The sequence below is a fragment of the Mercenaria mercenaria genome, chromosome 19, assembly GCF_021730395.1.
Source record: "Mercenaria mercenaria strain notata chromosome 19, MADL_Memer_1, whole genome shotgun sequence".
NCBI classification, from domain to species: domain Eukaryota; kingdom Metazoa; phylum Mollusca; class Bivalvia; order Venerida; family Veneridae; genus Mercenaria; species Mercenaria mercenaria.
In genome coordinates, this window is record NC_069379.1 from 32,177,397 (window position 1) to 32,192,321 (window position 14,925).

At 34.6% G+C, this 14,925-nt stretch overlaps 3 protein-coding genes across 3 annotated transcripts in view; all 3 read right to left on the reverse strand.

The window, feature by feature from the left end:
- Positions 1–14,925, reverse strand: part of LOC123541799 (uncharacterized) — a 326,932-nt gene that overhangs the window by 114,654 nt on the left and 197,353 nt on the right. The window lies entirely within an intron of this gene.
- Positions 1–14,925, reverse strand: part of LOC123542253 (complement C1q-like protein 4) — a 323,111-nt gene that overhangs the window by 32,493 nt on the left and 275,693 nt on the right. The gene's annotated exons all lie outside the window — the stretch shown is intronic.
- LOC128550934 (ectin-like) lies at positions 8,735–13,467 on the reverse strand. Its single transcript, XM_053531035.1, has 4 exons — positions 13,101–13,467; positions 12,503–12,667; positions 9,167–9,331; positions 8,735–8,817 (listed from the first exon to the last, which is right to left on the reverse strand). The coding sequence occupies exons 1-4, from the start codon at positions 13,381–13,383 to the stop codon at positions 8,774–8,776; spliced, it is 657 nt and encodes a 218-aa protein (XP_053387010.1). The 5' UTR covers positions 13,384–13,467; the 3' UTR covers positions 8,735–8,773.

Below are 14,925 nucleotides of genomic sequence, written 5' to 3' on the forward strand. Positions count from 1 at the left end.
TTAAATATGTTTCCAATATATCCCGTCTTATATCCCGTATTTACAACGCTATTGGCCGCCATGATGTTTCAACGGATGTTTTGACTTTACTGCGCATGCACACTTTATGTGTTTATGACAAAGTAAAGAATTTATCTTTTTTTCATATGATTTTCATGTTTCATAACGAAAGTCACTCGTGTCTAAATTCTAGAAATATTTTGTTGAAACAGTAGAATAAATAAAATGATACCATAGAATCACTCGGTTTTGATGAAATTGTAATATGTTATCTACAACGTATTATTCTAAATGTGTAAGAGATTTTAAAAGTGTACTTTTAGTAGTTCTGCAGTATATCATCAAATATATCGCTCAGTCATAAATATAGAGTTTTATTATATATCTATTTTATGTATCGAATCGTGAACGTTTAATGTGCAAAACGTGATTGTACAATATATTTCCGTATTAAACGCACGTGTAATATATTTCCGTATTGAACGCACGTGTGTACAAAAAAAACCCTGTTCTTTCGTATATGGACGGTTCAACAGTCCCATGTTAAACATATGGTAAAGCCCGAGATGCGTGAAAATGTTCCGAATGTAAATCGGGTTGAGTATGCACTCATTTGTACAGAGTTTTATTATGCGTCTTCATATCAGGATTCTAAAAGAAGATAGGTATAGGTAGCAAGGTACACTTAGATTCGAAAATTTTAGGCAAAGACAGTCTTACATTAACGAGTCGCAATTTTGCACTTCCCTTATGAGCCCAATCAGAGTGGTCATTTTAATTGCGTGCATGTTGTTTGCTTTTAAGTAATAGCTAAATCAGGATTCTCATACAAGCATAAAGATTATGTTATGAAAACGAAAGTTTTACACCATCCATTAAAATCGCATGCCAACATCATCAATTTTGCACCTTTTGAACAGCCTGCAATAATACCTCTGCAAGAACCCAGTATTATTGCATTTCTCAATTTAATAGTCCTTACTGAACTTCTGGATAGGACCGGAATGGGGGCCCATCCAGTTCGTTTTTTTCACTAAATAGAAAAATGTTCTTGAGTATCAATCAACAAGCACATAACCCTTCCGTGATTTGATTATTTCTGCGAAAAGGCGTCTTATTGATTTATACAAAACTGAGATCAGAATTTTACATGTATCGGCTGTATAAATTTTCTAAAGAATTAACAATCATTATCTCTCACATTAAATTACAGACATCCAAAATCATGAAGTTCTAATTATTACAAATATTGCCGGGGGCAAAAAAAAAACTGCTACCTACAGAATAAAAAGGTTATTTGACATTGTACTTTGCAATACGAGGTATATCTTCTTCTTTGAAACCGCTCAGCTAGAATCATTCTCGTCAATACTTTGTAATTAAAACTTCGAAACTTCGTTTGTAACAATTGCTTTGAATGATGAAAGAGATAAAGTCGCCAGAATTTGAAATTCGATTGATGCAATTGCTGCTGCCACTGATACACGTTTTATAACGATTACCTAAGGAATTTGCAATTCAAATGTAATTAATTGGATGCAGAGCAGAATTACATAGTTCACATTTCATTTCTTTCATTTTTTTTTTGGGCGGGGGTGGGGGGTGGGGGGAATAAGCAGCAGTTGAAGAAAAACGTTAACATTGTTACTTTGCGGTGACTTGTGTAAAAAGGGTTTTCTAAAATTTATGTCCCCTCTTTTACCTCGAAACACGAACGCATGCATGACATCAATTTAATTCACATAAGCTGAATAGTTTTACGTTACACGAATTGTCACTCCATTTCCATTTTCCATTCAAGTTGACTAAGTCGACACAGTCTTGGTTACCGCCATAGTTATTTGGCTGGTCTGGATACCAATAGGTAAATGCAGAAAAGGTAGTTCCATCTATCCAGACAAATGTATTTTCCACCGAGGTATCTGATGCTCCGATCCATACACGACTATTTACAATTTCAACTGAAAGGCAATTAGATTACCATTTTTAGGTATTGAAATTGCACGGACATAATATCTTATTATAGCACATTCAGTTATAAATTATTACAAGATCCACCACTAAGAACTAACCGATAGACATACTAGCAAACAAACAGACGCACAAATGAAACTGACATGCATATTTTCAATATTGCCTCCTCTTTATATATCTGGTTTGTTAAAAATGGTTCTACTTCTAAAGTTAATGCAGGATTCGCGCTTCGCAATCTTTTATTCAAGCTATTCTCAACGTGTCGATGTTACACAAACATTTTTGTTTAAAACAACTTAAAAGCTAGTAGCTTTCGAATCACATATATGACTGTTTTGCACTGTTTTCTGTGCGAGCAATTTTCAAATGTATAAGCAAGCTGATTTTGCAATTATATATAAACCCAAAGGGACATGTTTTTCTAAATAAAGTCTCTTTCCTATTCGCGTAACTGCCCGATGATATACCACCAGATAGCACACTGTTGACTGTCGTGAGTATGCAGGGGTAATTAATTGAATCTGATCAATAAAACAATACACCTTATTTTGAAATTCAAATCATTTCATTTATGCTTTTTTTCAACATTGTCGTCTGCATGTATTTTCGTCTGCATGGCCTATTCGGGTATAAATTACACCTGAGCAATCATGACTGGTCCCCGTTTGGTCTTATTGTTACTGCTACCCGCAGTGCATATATAGAGGATATTTGTTTGTTTTGAGTGAATATGGAATATATCTCAGTGAGAAAATTTCAAATATGTTCACGAGCGCGTAGCCGAGTGAAAATGTGAAAATTTTCTCACTTCGAGATGAGATATATTCCATATTCACGAAAAACAAACAAATTTTCTTTTTATTTTATTCTCAATTACGTTGAGAAATGCATTTTAAAACTGTTTTAATCTCAGCGCGGGAGAAACTGTTTTAATCTCAGCGCGGGAAACAGACGCGCGTAAACAGACATGACGTCAGACGTGCTGGGACGTTATTAAGACGCATGCAACATAAAGTTCAGCGGAGCTCATATCTCTCACTGTGTGAAAATATAGAATTTATATTTTCACAGTGTGAGCGATGAGATATGAAAATATTTAACTGATAGAATACAGTATTTCAATAGTTAGCATAAAATAAATATATATATTTATACATATTGTTCATGTAGTGGGAAATGTCATCTAGTGGACAGGTTAAATGACAATACGCGAGGAACTCTCATACTGACGCGATGCATTCCCTTAGGCAACAATTATATGCGTAGACATTTTACAAAGACGTACATGGAAGGTGGCTTAATCACTCAATGGGTGGAGGAATAGAAAAAACGACTAAGGTCAACTAGGTGTGGCAGACAGCTGGTCCGCTCTTCTGGAGAGGCTATATTGTTTTACCTGATACTGATCCGAAGGAGTTTGAATTTTGTTTACTAAAGGGATGCCATATCAAGTAATACGGTTTAAGGTCGGAAGAATTTTGCGGATAAATTTTGACATTTATTGTGGCGGAAAATACTGTCGATCGGTAGGTGATCTGGCTCAAGTTAAGAATGTTGCTTCTTTATTTGCTCCCAGAGATATTTGCCAAGTACCATTTGCACTATTGTAACCATGTGTGAAAACGTTTTTGTCAATACATATTTAGCTTTGCTTCGTTGCTTCCAAATGTGTTTAATGGCGTTACATTCTAGCTCAGGTTGCTGATACAACCTACTGCATGGTGTCAACCAGGGTAGATGGGTCGGCAGTTGGGTGCTGGAATATAGACCGATATTTTGCAGTTGCATATTAATTTCACCTCTTAGCAAACAGTTGTCACTTTGCAAATCGATTTGAACGTTGTTTGCTGTATGGTACTACCTTGACTTGTGTTGACTTGCCTCGCCTTTACTTCTCTAGCGTTAAATCGATGTCGGTTGTGGGTTCGATCCTTAACGAAGTGACCCGTTGGTATCGGACTTATAACTTGTGTTTGTTTCTCCATGTACTAGTTGCATCAGAATGTTTGATAGCAGGGTTCGTTCTCATTTCCGTCGACCGAATTTTGTCTTTTCAATGACTTAACATGGTGAAACCCTGTGTAGTCACGAGTGGCCGGCAAACTCCTCTTATATGTTATATACTATATATAGGGTTCTTATATTATTATAAATAATTTCTTTAAAACGCCTTATGTACGAATATACTATTTCGAAATTGCTATATACTCAAATAAAAAGCCCGCCCGCTTAGCTCAGTAGGTAGAGCGTCGGTCTACGGATCGCGGGGTCGTGAGTTCGATCCTCAGGCGGGGCGTATGTTATCCGTGACTATTTGATAAACGATATTGTGTCTGAAATCATAAGTCCTCCATCTCTGATTCATGTGAGGAAGTTGGCATTTACTTGCGGAGCAAAGATTTGAGCTGGTACAGAATCCAGGAACACTGATTAGGTAATTGCCCGCCTTTATATGACTGAAATACTGTTGAAAAACGGCGTTAAACCCAAAACAAACAAACAAAACAAATTAAGAAAAAATGTATATTGAATAACTAATTATTTAGTATTTATTTTGAGAAATGAAATAATATTTTTTTAGATATTTTATTATGACCAGATATTTGCACCGTAATATCCTTGCGGATACGTTGGTATCCTCGACCTTATAGGCTAAGTCATCAATTCGAATTCTCTGCAAAGAAATATTTTATCCCAAAAATAAAAAAAAACACTTTAGATTACGGGTTTGGACTTAAATATTGTTTTTCTCCGAATGTCGGAAAAAAAATGGCATTTATTTCTTTGCAATCTTATACTAAAACTGTACGTCCACTTAAATGGTACAAATTAAATGTAAATGCAAAACGTGGGCAGTGCGTCAGACCACATGCATAAAAACATTCTGTGTTTCTTTGCAAGTTATATCTTCTACTACGGCTACACGTATCTAAAACTATACTGTCAAACTTTTGTTGAAACTGTTTATCAAGATAATGTCACTGACAAAAAACAACAATTAAAAACAACAAACAAACAACGTACCTTGATTAAGAAGTTCGGATACAAACATTTGTTTATGAAAAGATTTAATCGTAGCAAGTTGTCCACCGAGTACATTGCAATAATCCTGTGGAAATAAAAATTGATATTTTTGTATCACTTTCTTTTTTGGTCTATCTGTTGACATGTCTATCTGTCTGTCAGTCCGGTAGTTACCTTTTCCAAATGGAAATATTTTCACAAAGCAACCGTTATCCTGAAAGTGAGTCGGCTTCATGCTGAACTAAATGTCTAAGCTTTGAGTTCAGTTGGAACTCGATATCCCGATCACACTTATCTCAAAATCCCGGCTATCTCAAAGACATTTTCAAGATCTCGCGTGCCGAAAACACGACCAAAACACGTCCACAAAGAGCATTGTAATATTTATTAGTCAAATTTTGATTATTTCGAAATAAAACACTCGGTCCATTCGAAATCAAAGCAACAACCTTAAGTGTATATATCTAGTCCGTCTTGAAGTGTTTTCAAATTTTGTATTGTTTGTGGTTTGTATTGTTACAAACAGATTAGTCTGATACTTTGTCAGCTGAAACGTGGGGTAATATATCTGACATTTCAGGACATTAAGTATACTTTTATAATGTAATTTCTCATAAAAGTGGTGAATGGTGTTGCATTTAAGATTACATTCTATGTACTGCATATATTATTTATCGTGTTCAGCTGCTTTTTATGCTGACGAAAGATTTTATCATAATATCAAAACATATCACAGAACGTATATAGAAATTTAGAAAAAAATGATAACACAAAGTACCTTAGCTTCAGTCCAGTTCATTTCTTTTACAATGAGTTTGTATCCTGGAAATGATAAATAGCAAAATGATGTTAAACTGTTAAAGAAATTCAGAGTCGTACTAACATGAGACAATATTGATCACCACGAGAAAAATATTGAGAAATATAAGAACAGAAAGCTAAACCAAACCAAGCAAATAGAGAGATAGATAAACCAAATTTGAAAAGTGAGAAGCATACTCAGGAGGTCTCATATTCGCCACAGGGAAGAACTATGATATATAAGTTCAGACAGATAAACCAAACTGAAGAAGAGAGTGACATGTATCAAATACAAGACAGGACATCGCTAAAGAAACAGAAAACTAAACCTAACTGAAAATATGAGAAAGATAATCAGAATGTTCCGAATTTGCGAATAGATAAAACTATGATATATAAGTACAGACGGCTGAACTAAAACGTTGAGAGCATATAAGTGAAGCAGGCTAATCCGAACAGAAAATGTAAGAAATCTAATCCGGGTGTCCCGTATTTGCTAAAAAAGCTAAACTAAAATGAAAACACGAGAAGCCTAATCAGGAAATCTCAAATTTGTGAAAGCTACCCAAAACTAAAAATTCGAGAAACCTAATCAGGATATCTCGAATTAGACACAAGACAGCACTAACCATTGTGACGTATGGCATGATATGGTGTAAAAATATCACAGGAAAAATATTTTGCGTGTTTGTCTTCGATATTAGTTGTTGTTGTTATTTAAGTGAATAATTTTGTTATGATCTCTCATTCGAAATATAAAAATAAATAACAATAAACTCATATTTTACTCGCCTCGATAAAAAGTATTCAGTGCTAAATAAAACAGTGTAATAGACTAAAAACGTATGCACTTTATTATTACATTATTATCTAAATGAATTTATAGAAAATCGGATACTTATCAAATTTTGAAAATAAGATACTTATTTCATCAAGAATAAGATTGTGTTATATATATCTATTATGTCATTATATTATCGATTCATATCAAAATAACATTGTTGGTGTCCAGCCATATACAAAAAATTTAGTTTTTTTTTCGTGCACGCACCGTACGGCTTTGATCATACGATTTCTAACAACGGTTTAGTTAAAGGCCTATTTTTTTCTCATAAAATCACTTTTGAACTTGTTAAACACATGTAGCGTATCATTATACCTCATTGTCTTGTATGTAACCCTTCCTTAAAAAAAACAGATGCATGTTTTCAGATTATTTCCCATTGTTTGCATTGATGATTTGATATAAAAGTATTTCCTGGAAGTACACTGATAAACCTATCTCTCACCGCGATATGTTTTGAACATGATAGGCAAGAACAGTTATCTAACATGTTAGTCTATGTCTACCTGCAAATGATAACTGGGAGAGTAACTACTACCGTAACGGTGTGATCGCATCAGCTCTATATTACTGTTTTCTGTTATTAGCTGATAGCATACATACCCAATAGTCGTGCAGAATTTTAGAATACAATTGTAGTGCAGTAGTTTATAGGGGGACCAAAACTGTCCTTTTTATTTCGGAATTCTCAGATTTCGGCTTTGTCAGAATTTGCAACATTGTAATAAACTATTTGAGAAGGGTAAATTAAGAAACAATTTGTTCGGTCTGGACAGAAATTCGGATTTCACACCTTTCATCAATTATACTTCATACACAATATGCAATTCACAACAACTTTGCTGATTTGCCTTATGCTTACATTTGCATATGTACTTTGTTATAACCCTAGCAAGGACATGATGTGTCGCCATTGATTAGTCAGTCAACTCATGTATTCATGCAATAAAATATAACTGAAAATTGAAAAAAAGTTTTATAAAGGATAGAGCCATAATCAAGATAAATCGGATGTTTTTTTCCGATGAAGTATCAATGCAAGTTGATGGAATTTAATTTTAACACTTTCACATATAAATTATTCTAGTCACAGTTGGTCATGTCAAATCTAACATTGTACGAGTAACCGTACTGACCAATATCACCAATACATGTTCCATTACCTTACGTAACAGAGCTGCAGTCAGCAATATTGTAAACCAAAGTATGTTTGTATATTATATTGATTATATGTCTGCGAGGTAAATGCAAAGTAACATACGGATGAACGAGATGTGTTTGTAAAACACGCATGACTCCCACGATAGCCTCGTGATCAAACGCCCTTGGGGATTATTTGCTTACCATAGGCTTTCAGCCTTAGATGTTTGACGGATGTAGACCAAAGCATTCTTTAATCACTTATAGGTAGTCATTGGTCGAAATACAGACAGTTACATTAATGTTCTTCAGTTATAGATGAAAACAAATTTTCAGGTCAAGCTCAAGGTCACCATGCCCTCACCATGCCCTTACCGTAAAACTTTATACAACCGAAGTCAAATTCGATAGGTATCATCGTAGCGTTTCCAAAGTCTAAAGGTCATGGTCATGGTGACCTCAGCCATTGACCTGTAAACCTAAACGCAATAGGGATCTTTTACTGAGAAAATGCAATCGTCCTTAACATTTGAGGCCTGAAGGCCAAAGCGTTCTTCAATTGCCAAGCTGAAACCATTTGCAGTCTAATAGCCGTTGTAACCTTGACTTTTAACCATTTGATCCCAGTAAAGAAAATAATGCTATCGGGTTTGACACCTGAGGCCATTGGCATGGTTGACGTCAAACTTTCATGTCGCAAAATTGCACGTCGTATATGCTGTTCTCACCTGACAGTCATGAAATGGGTTAGGAGACATGATCAGACAGGGTCTATGAGTAAGAGACCGCGCACAGGCCATAAAAACGTCACGTCAATATTGTATAAAATAGTTAAGAGGTATATATTAGGTGTTAACTTTTCAGTGACGCTGAGTATATGTTATAAAACTGATTAAAGTGTAATTCAAACAGGCCATAGTTTATATAAATATAAATATAAAATATAATGACGGATCCATATAATACCTTGTACATTATCTGCTTGATACTTTAAGGGCCTATAGAACTATGTCCATACATAACTTGGCTAAGATCTGAAATATTTACGAGAAATTCGTCAATAAACACATTACTTCTAACACGTTATCTAGGACTATTGTCTTCATCTTTGAATATAGTCACAAAATATCTGCATTATTGGTGGGATATTCGTTTAAAGCGCGCTGTTGTGACATCGCACTTGTCACGTTCGAGTAACGCATGTGTTGAATAATAAAAATTAGTCAAATTGTTCATATGGCAGTTATTAACTTTTTCTAGCTAAAGCTTTTTTTCTATAATCACAAAGCATGCATTCTGAAAACATACATAAAATGTGCATGTTACGTCTTACAAAAGCAGAGTAGCACACACAATAATACATAAAAATGTAAAATATCCAACCACAAGTTTCGGTTTCACAAGACTCTATATCAATGGAGTTTCCTTGACAGTGTCTTCCACAATGAGACGGTGTTGGATTTGAGCAAGTCCTCGACCTTGTCCTGAAACCACTACCGCAGTCAGCGCTACAGTTAGTCCACATCTGCCAGTTTTCCCAGCTACCATCTTTGTAATAGTGGAATGAATATCAAATAAATGTTACATATAAGTAGTTTGTGGCTAAGGCTTGGTAAATTTTAAAATCTTGTATATTTTATTAACTTACGAGACCATTATGATCACATGGGCAACGTATTCTAGTATTTTACATATAAAAAAATATATATCAGAAAATGATAACGGATTAATTTATGAAAAAATTCTGTTTTTTCTGTTTTCGTTTCTTTGTTATTTTTCTTTTTTTTTTTTGCAGTTTAAAAATAGCTCTTGAAAAAAAATAGTTAGAGAACAGAAACATGACCTTGTTTTTATTAAACTTTATCACATTGCTTCAAACTTTTTTTTCTTTCTTTTGCTTTATCATAAAATACCGCATTGATAGCCTAGTGGTGGAACATCCACTTTGAGTGCCGGAGGTCGAGGTCTGATCCCCGAGCGCGTGAAAAGACGTGAAAAAACAGTACCGGTAGCCCCCTTGCTTGGCACTCAGCATTAACAGAGAAACTAACCTCTTCTCTCATACCCTTGTGGTGATGGATTCGATCAGGAATGAGGATTCGGGAGTGATTTGTTTTAGAACTTCGTTCACTATCGACGTAAGATAAATTATGTATAAACAAAGAAACATTGATTATTTGTTACCACCAACACCACATTTTACAAGCTGACAATAGATATAAATCGCTTACAATTAATTTCCGGTCAATAAATAATTCTATTATTAGTAATTTCAAAGGTTTAACGAATGGTACACCCTTTTGTTATGTTGCAACCAATCTCTTTATTAAATGAAAATTAACTTTATCTTTCATGTGTGGTCTAAAGTGTGTTTGCCGCTCGCTACTTAGTAGCAGAGGATATAAACCAAATTTCTATTATTAGATATTAACAAATGTCTGAAAACGTGTAATACTAAACCACAAAATGTCCGCTTGCTGGTTACCACAAAAAAAGTGTTGTAACATAAAAATGATTTAAACAGGATATGATCTGACTCATCCATATAAAACCTTGTACGTCATCTGCATGACACTTAAAAGGCTTTTGAAAATATGTTCATACATAATTTGGCTATTTTCTGAAATAGATATAAAGGGAAATTAATCAATAAGCACTTGGCTTCTAAACGGTATCTAGGATAATTGTCTATATCATTGAATATAGTCGCTAGATCTATGCCTGTTTTGCGGGAATTTCGTTTCAGGCGCTCTGCTATGTTAATATAATTGAGACGTTCGAGAAGCGCATGTGTTGAAAAATAACTCTCAGTTAAAGTGTTCTTTGTTGCATATGGAAATTATTAAGTTTCTCTTGCCAAAGGTTTTTTAGCTCACCTGTCACAAAGTGACAAAGTGAGCTTTTGTGATCGCGCGGTGTCCGTCGTCCGTCGTCCGTCCGTCCGTGCGTCCGTAAACTTTTGCTTGTGACCACTCTAGAGGTCACATTTTTCATGGAATCTTTATGAAAGTTGGTCTGAGTGTTCATCTTGATGATATCTAGGTCAAGTTCAAAATTGGGTCACGTGCCTTCAAAAACTAGGTCAGTAGGTCTAAAAATAGAAAAACCTTGTGACCTCTCTAGAAGCCATATGTTTCAAAAGATCTTCATGAAAATTGGTCAGAATGTTCACCTTGATGATATCTAGTTAAGTTTGAAACTGGGTTACGTGCCGTCAAAAACTAGGTCAGTAGGTCTAAAAATAGAAAAAACATTTTGACCTCTCTAGAGGCCATATATTTTAAAAGATCTTCATAAAAATTTGTCAGAACGTTCACCTTGATGATATCTAGGTCAAGTTCGAAACTGGGTCACGTGCCATCAAAAACTAGGTCAGTAGGTCAAAAAATAGAAAAACCTTGTGACCTCTCTAAAGGCCAAATGTTTCATGGGATCTGAATGAAAGTTAGTTTGAATGTTTATCTTAATGATATCTAGGTCAAGTTCGAAACTGGGTCACGTGCCATCAAAAACTAGGTCAGTAGGTCAAAAAATAGAAAAACCTTGTGACCTCTCTAGAGGCCAAATTTTTCATGGGATCTGAATGAATGTTGGTCTGAATGTTCATCTTAATGATATCTAGGTCAAGTTTGAAAGTGGGTCACGTGCCGTTAAAAACTAGGTCAGTAGGTTAAATAATAGAAAAACCTTGTGACCTCTCTAAAGGCCATATTTTTCATGGGATCTTTATGAAAGTTGGTCTGAGTGTTCATCTTGATGATATCTAGGTCAAGTTGGAAACAGGGTCATGTGCAGTCAAAAACTAGGTCAGTAGGTCTAAAAATAGAAAAACCTTGTGACCTCTCTAGAGGCGATACTTGTGATTGGATCTCCATAAAAATTAGTCAGAATATTTACCTTGATGATATCTAGGTCAAGTTTGAAACAGGGTCACGTGCCTTAAAAAACTAGGTCAGTAGGTCAAATAATTTAAAAACCTTGTGACCTCTCTACAGGCCATACTTTTCATGGGATCTGTATGAAAGTTGGTCTGAATATTCATCTTTATGATATCTAGGTCAAGTTTGAAACTGGGTCAACTGCGGTCAAAAACTAGGTCAGTAGGTCTAAAATTATTAAAATCTTTTGACCTCTCTAGAGGCCATATTTTTCAATGGATCTTTATGAAAATTGATCTGAATGTTCATCTTGATGATATCTAGGTCAGTTTCGAAACTGGGTTACGTGCGGTCAAAAACTAGGCCAGTAGGTATAAAAATAGTAAAACATTGTGACCTCTCTAGAGGCCATATTTTTCATGAGATCTTCATGAAAATTAGTGAGAATGTTCACCTTGATGATATCTAGATAAAGTTCAAAACAGGGTCACCTACCTTCGAAAACTAGGTCAATAGGTCAAATAATAGAAAACCCTTGTGACCTCTCTAGAGACCATATTTTTCAATGGATCTTCATGAAAATTAATCAGAATTTTTATCTTGATAATATCTAGGTCAAGTTCAAAACTGGGTCACATGAGCTCAAAAACTAGGTCACTATGTCAAATAATATAAAAAAAAACGACGTCATACTCAAAACTGGGCCATGTGGGAAGAGGTGAGCGATTCAGAACCATCATGGTCCTCTTGTTTCTATAATTGGAAGTCATGATTTCTGAAAACATAAATAAAATGTGCACGAGTAGCGCAGAAATAATACATAAAATGAAACATATCCTACCACATTTTTCGTTTTCACATGACTCTATATCAATGGATTCTCCTTGACAATATCTTCCAGTATGAGACGGTGTTGGATTTGAACAAGTCCTCGACCTTTTCCTGAAACCACCACCGCAGTCAGTACTACAGTTAGTCCACATCTGCCAGCTTTCCCAGCTTCCATCTTTGTAATATTGAAACGAATATCAAATAAATGTTGCATTTAGTAGCTGATGACCAAAGCTTGGTAACTTACAAAATCTTGTATATTTTTTACCATACGAGACCAATACATGTATAAACACATTGGCAACTTATTATAGTGTTTTACATGTATAGATAAAACAGAATATGACTACGGATTGATTTACGAAATAGGATCTGATTTCTGATTTTTTACAAAATAGTTAGAGAACAGAAACAAGCTCGTCTTTCTTTTTAGACTGGTTTTCAAACTAGATGTTTTTGCCTTGCCCGCAATAATTTGAATAATAGCCATTTCAACATAAAAATTATGCGTTTTAAATACATAACCTTATTCATAGCGAAAGCTTCCTCACAACATAAAGCGGTATTTAGACGGATAGAACATATATCTTAAAAGATAAGGAACATACCTGTTTTAGTAGTAGATGCGAATAGAATGACGACGCCAATAAGCCCAATGGCTGTTGCCGACAGGAAAACGAGTAAAATGTATATTATTTTCTTCCTTGAAATAACTTTGGTGTCAATTTCCTGATTTGTTTTACTCTTTTCTATCGTCTGATATAACTCGCAATCCTTAGTTTTTTGTAGAGATTCATAAACGTCAGTCTTTATATCCGTTTCTGGGAAAATATCTTCCTCTTTTTTATCGTCAAATTTTGTAAAACTTTCATTTACATATATAGTAGCCATTTCAAAAGAAAGACTTCCTCATTTCATTAAATATATTGTACCAAAATTATATTAATTTAACTTCCTGTTACTTCTTGTTACACTTTATGTACTTCAAGCTGTGAGTTACTATATATAACAGTATATATGTTATGCATATATGTTATTATTGATGAGCGAAATAATAAAATGTCACTTCTACTGAAGTTGTGATCATGAAACTTTGCACTTAAAGATCATATAGAAAAGAGAAAAAAAACTTTAAAAAGGGTAAATTTAAATGAATTTGATTATAACACTGACTGAGCCAATCTTTGCAAAGAGACACTTAGATACTCTTGGAACCTTTCTCTGTCTACCTATTTCACGGAATATATCATTTTCATTGTCAATCCAATTACAAATAAGAAGATAATAACCTTGTCATTTTGGATATTATGAGCAGTTCTCATATCTCTTTGTCTGTCATCCGTGGTGCATGCATGCGTCCGTCTGGTTGTCTGTCCGTCGTTAACAAATTCTATAAACGAAATCTCTTCTTAAAACACTGAATGGATTTTAATGAAGCTTGGATGTTTCTTTGTTGGTTCTCTAGCAAAGTTGTTTAAACTCTTCCACTTGGCTGCACATTTGGGCCGCCATGACTATAAACGAAAAAATCTTCACACAATATCTCCTAAACCTCTACAAATGATCACTGCTTGGCTCTCTTTCAAAATTGTCCAATTGTTTTTGGTTCATTTATCATGTGGGTCATTATGGTTAAAAATATATTTTCGGCTATGAATTAAATCTTTAAGATTGTTTTTCCTTGAAGCGGTAATGGCTAGAGCTTTGATATTGGGCTTGTGATAACTAGGTTTGACTCTCTACCGTTTTAAGATGTTCAGGTTATTTCTTTAGGGTCAGAAATGGCGGCGCTCCTGCATTTGAGATGTATTACGACATACGTATGTATAAGAAAATTTGAAAATCCTCTAAATTATAAATGAAAGCCATAAAGGCTAAAGCTTTGATATTTGTCATGTGATATTAGGGCTTGTTTTCTAACATAGTTGTTCAAGTTTTTGCCCTAGGATTCAAAATGGCCACTTCTCGTGTGTGAAAGTACAGAAAATGTACCAGCAAATAGATGTTATAGGAATCTTCGAAAATCTTCTCTGAAGCTTTGACAGTTGGCTTGTGATATCAGGGTTTGATTCTCTACCATAATTATTCTAAGTATTAGCCAAGGGTGAAAAATGGCAACGTCCCTTGGTGTGTCGTGTATATACTATATGCTTAAATATAAGACAGTTTGAAAATCTTCTTCTATGAATCCATTATACCTAGAGCCTTGATATTTGTCTACCGTAGTTGTTCTAATTAATACCATGTATATTACATAGGGTAATATAAAAAAATCGTTTTCTCTGAGTCTAGTAACAGGTAGTAACAGAATTGAAGCATTCTACACATGTAAGTGCTAAAGTGTCAATAACCCTGTGGTTTATTACAATCTGCAAATTCTTAATATTTCAAGGTAGATTTAGGGCGACAGTTAGGTGGTATTTGGTGGTTTGC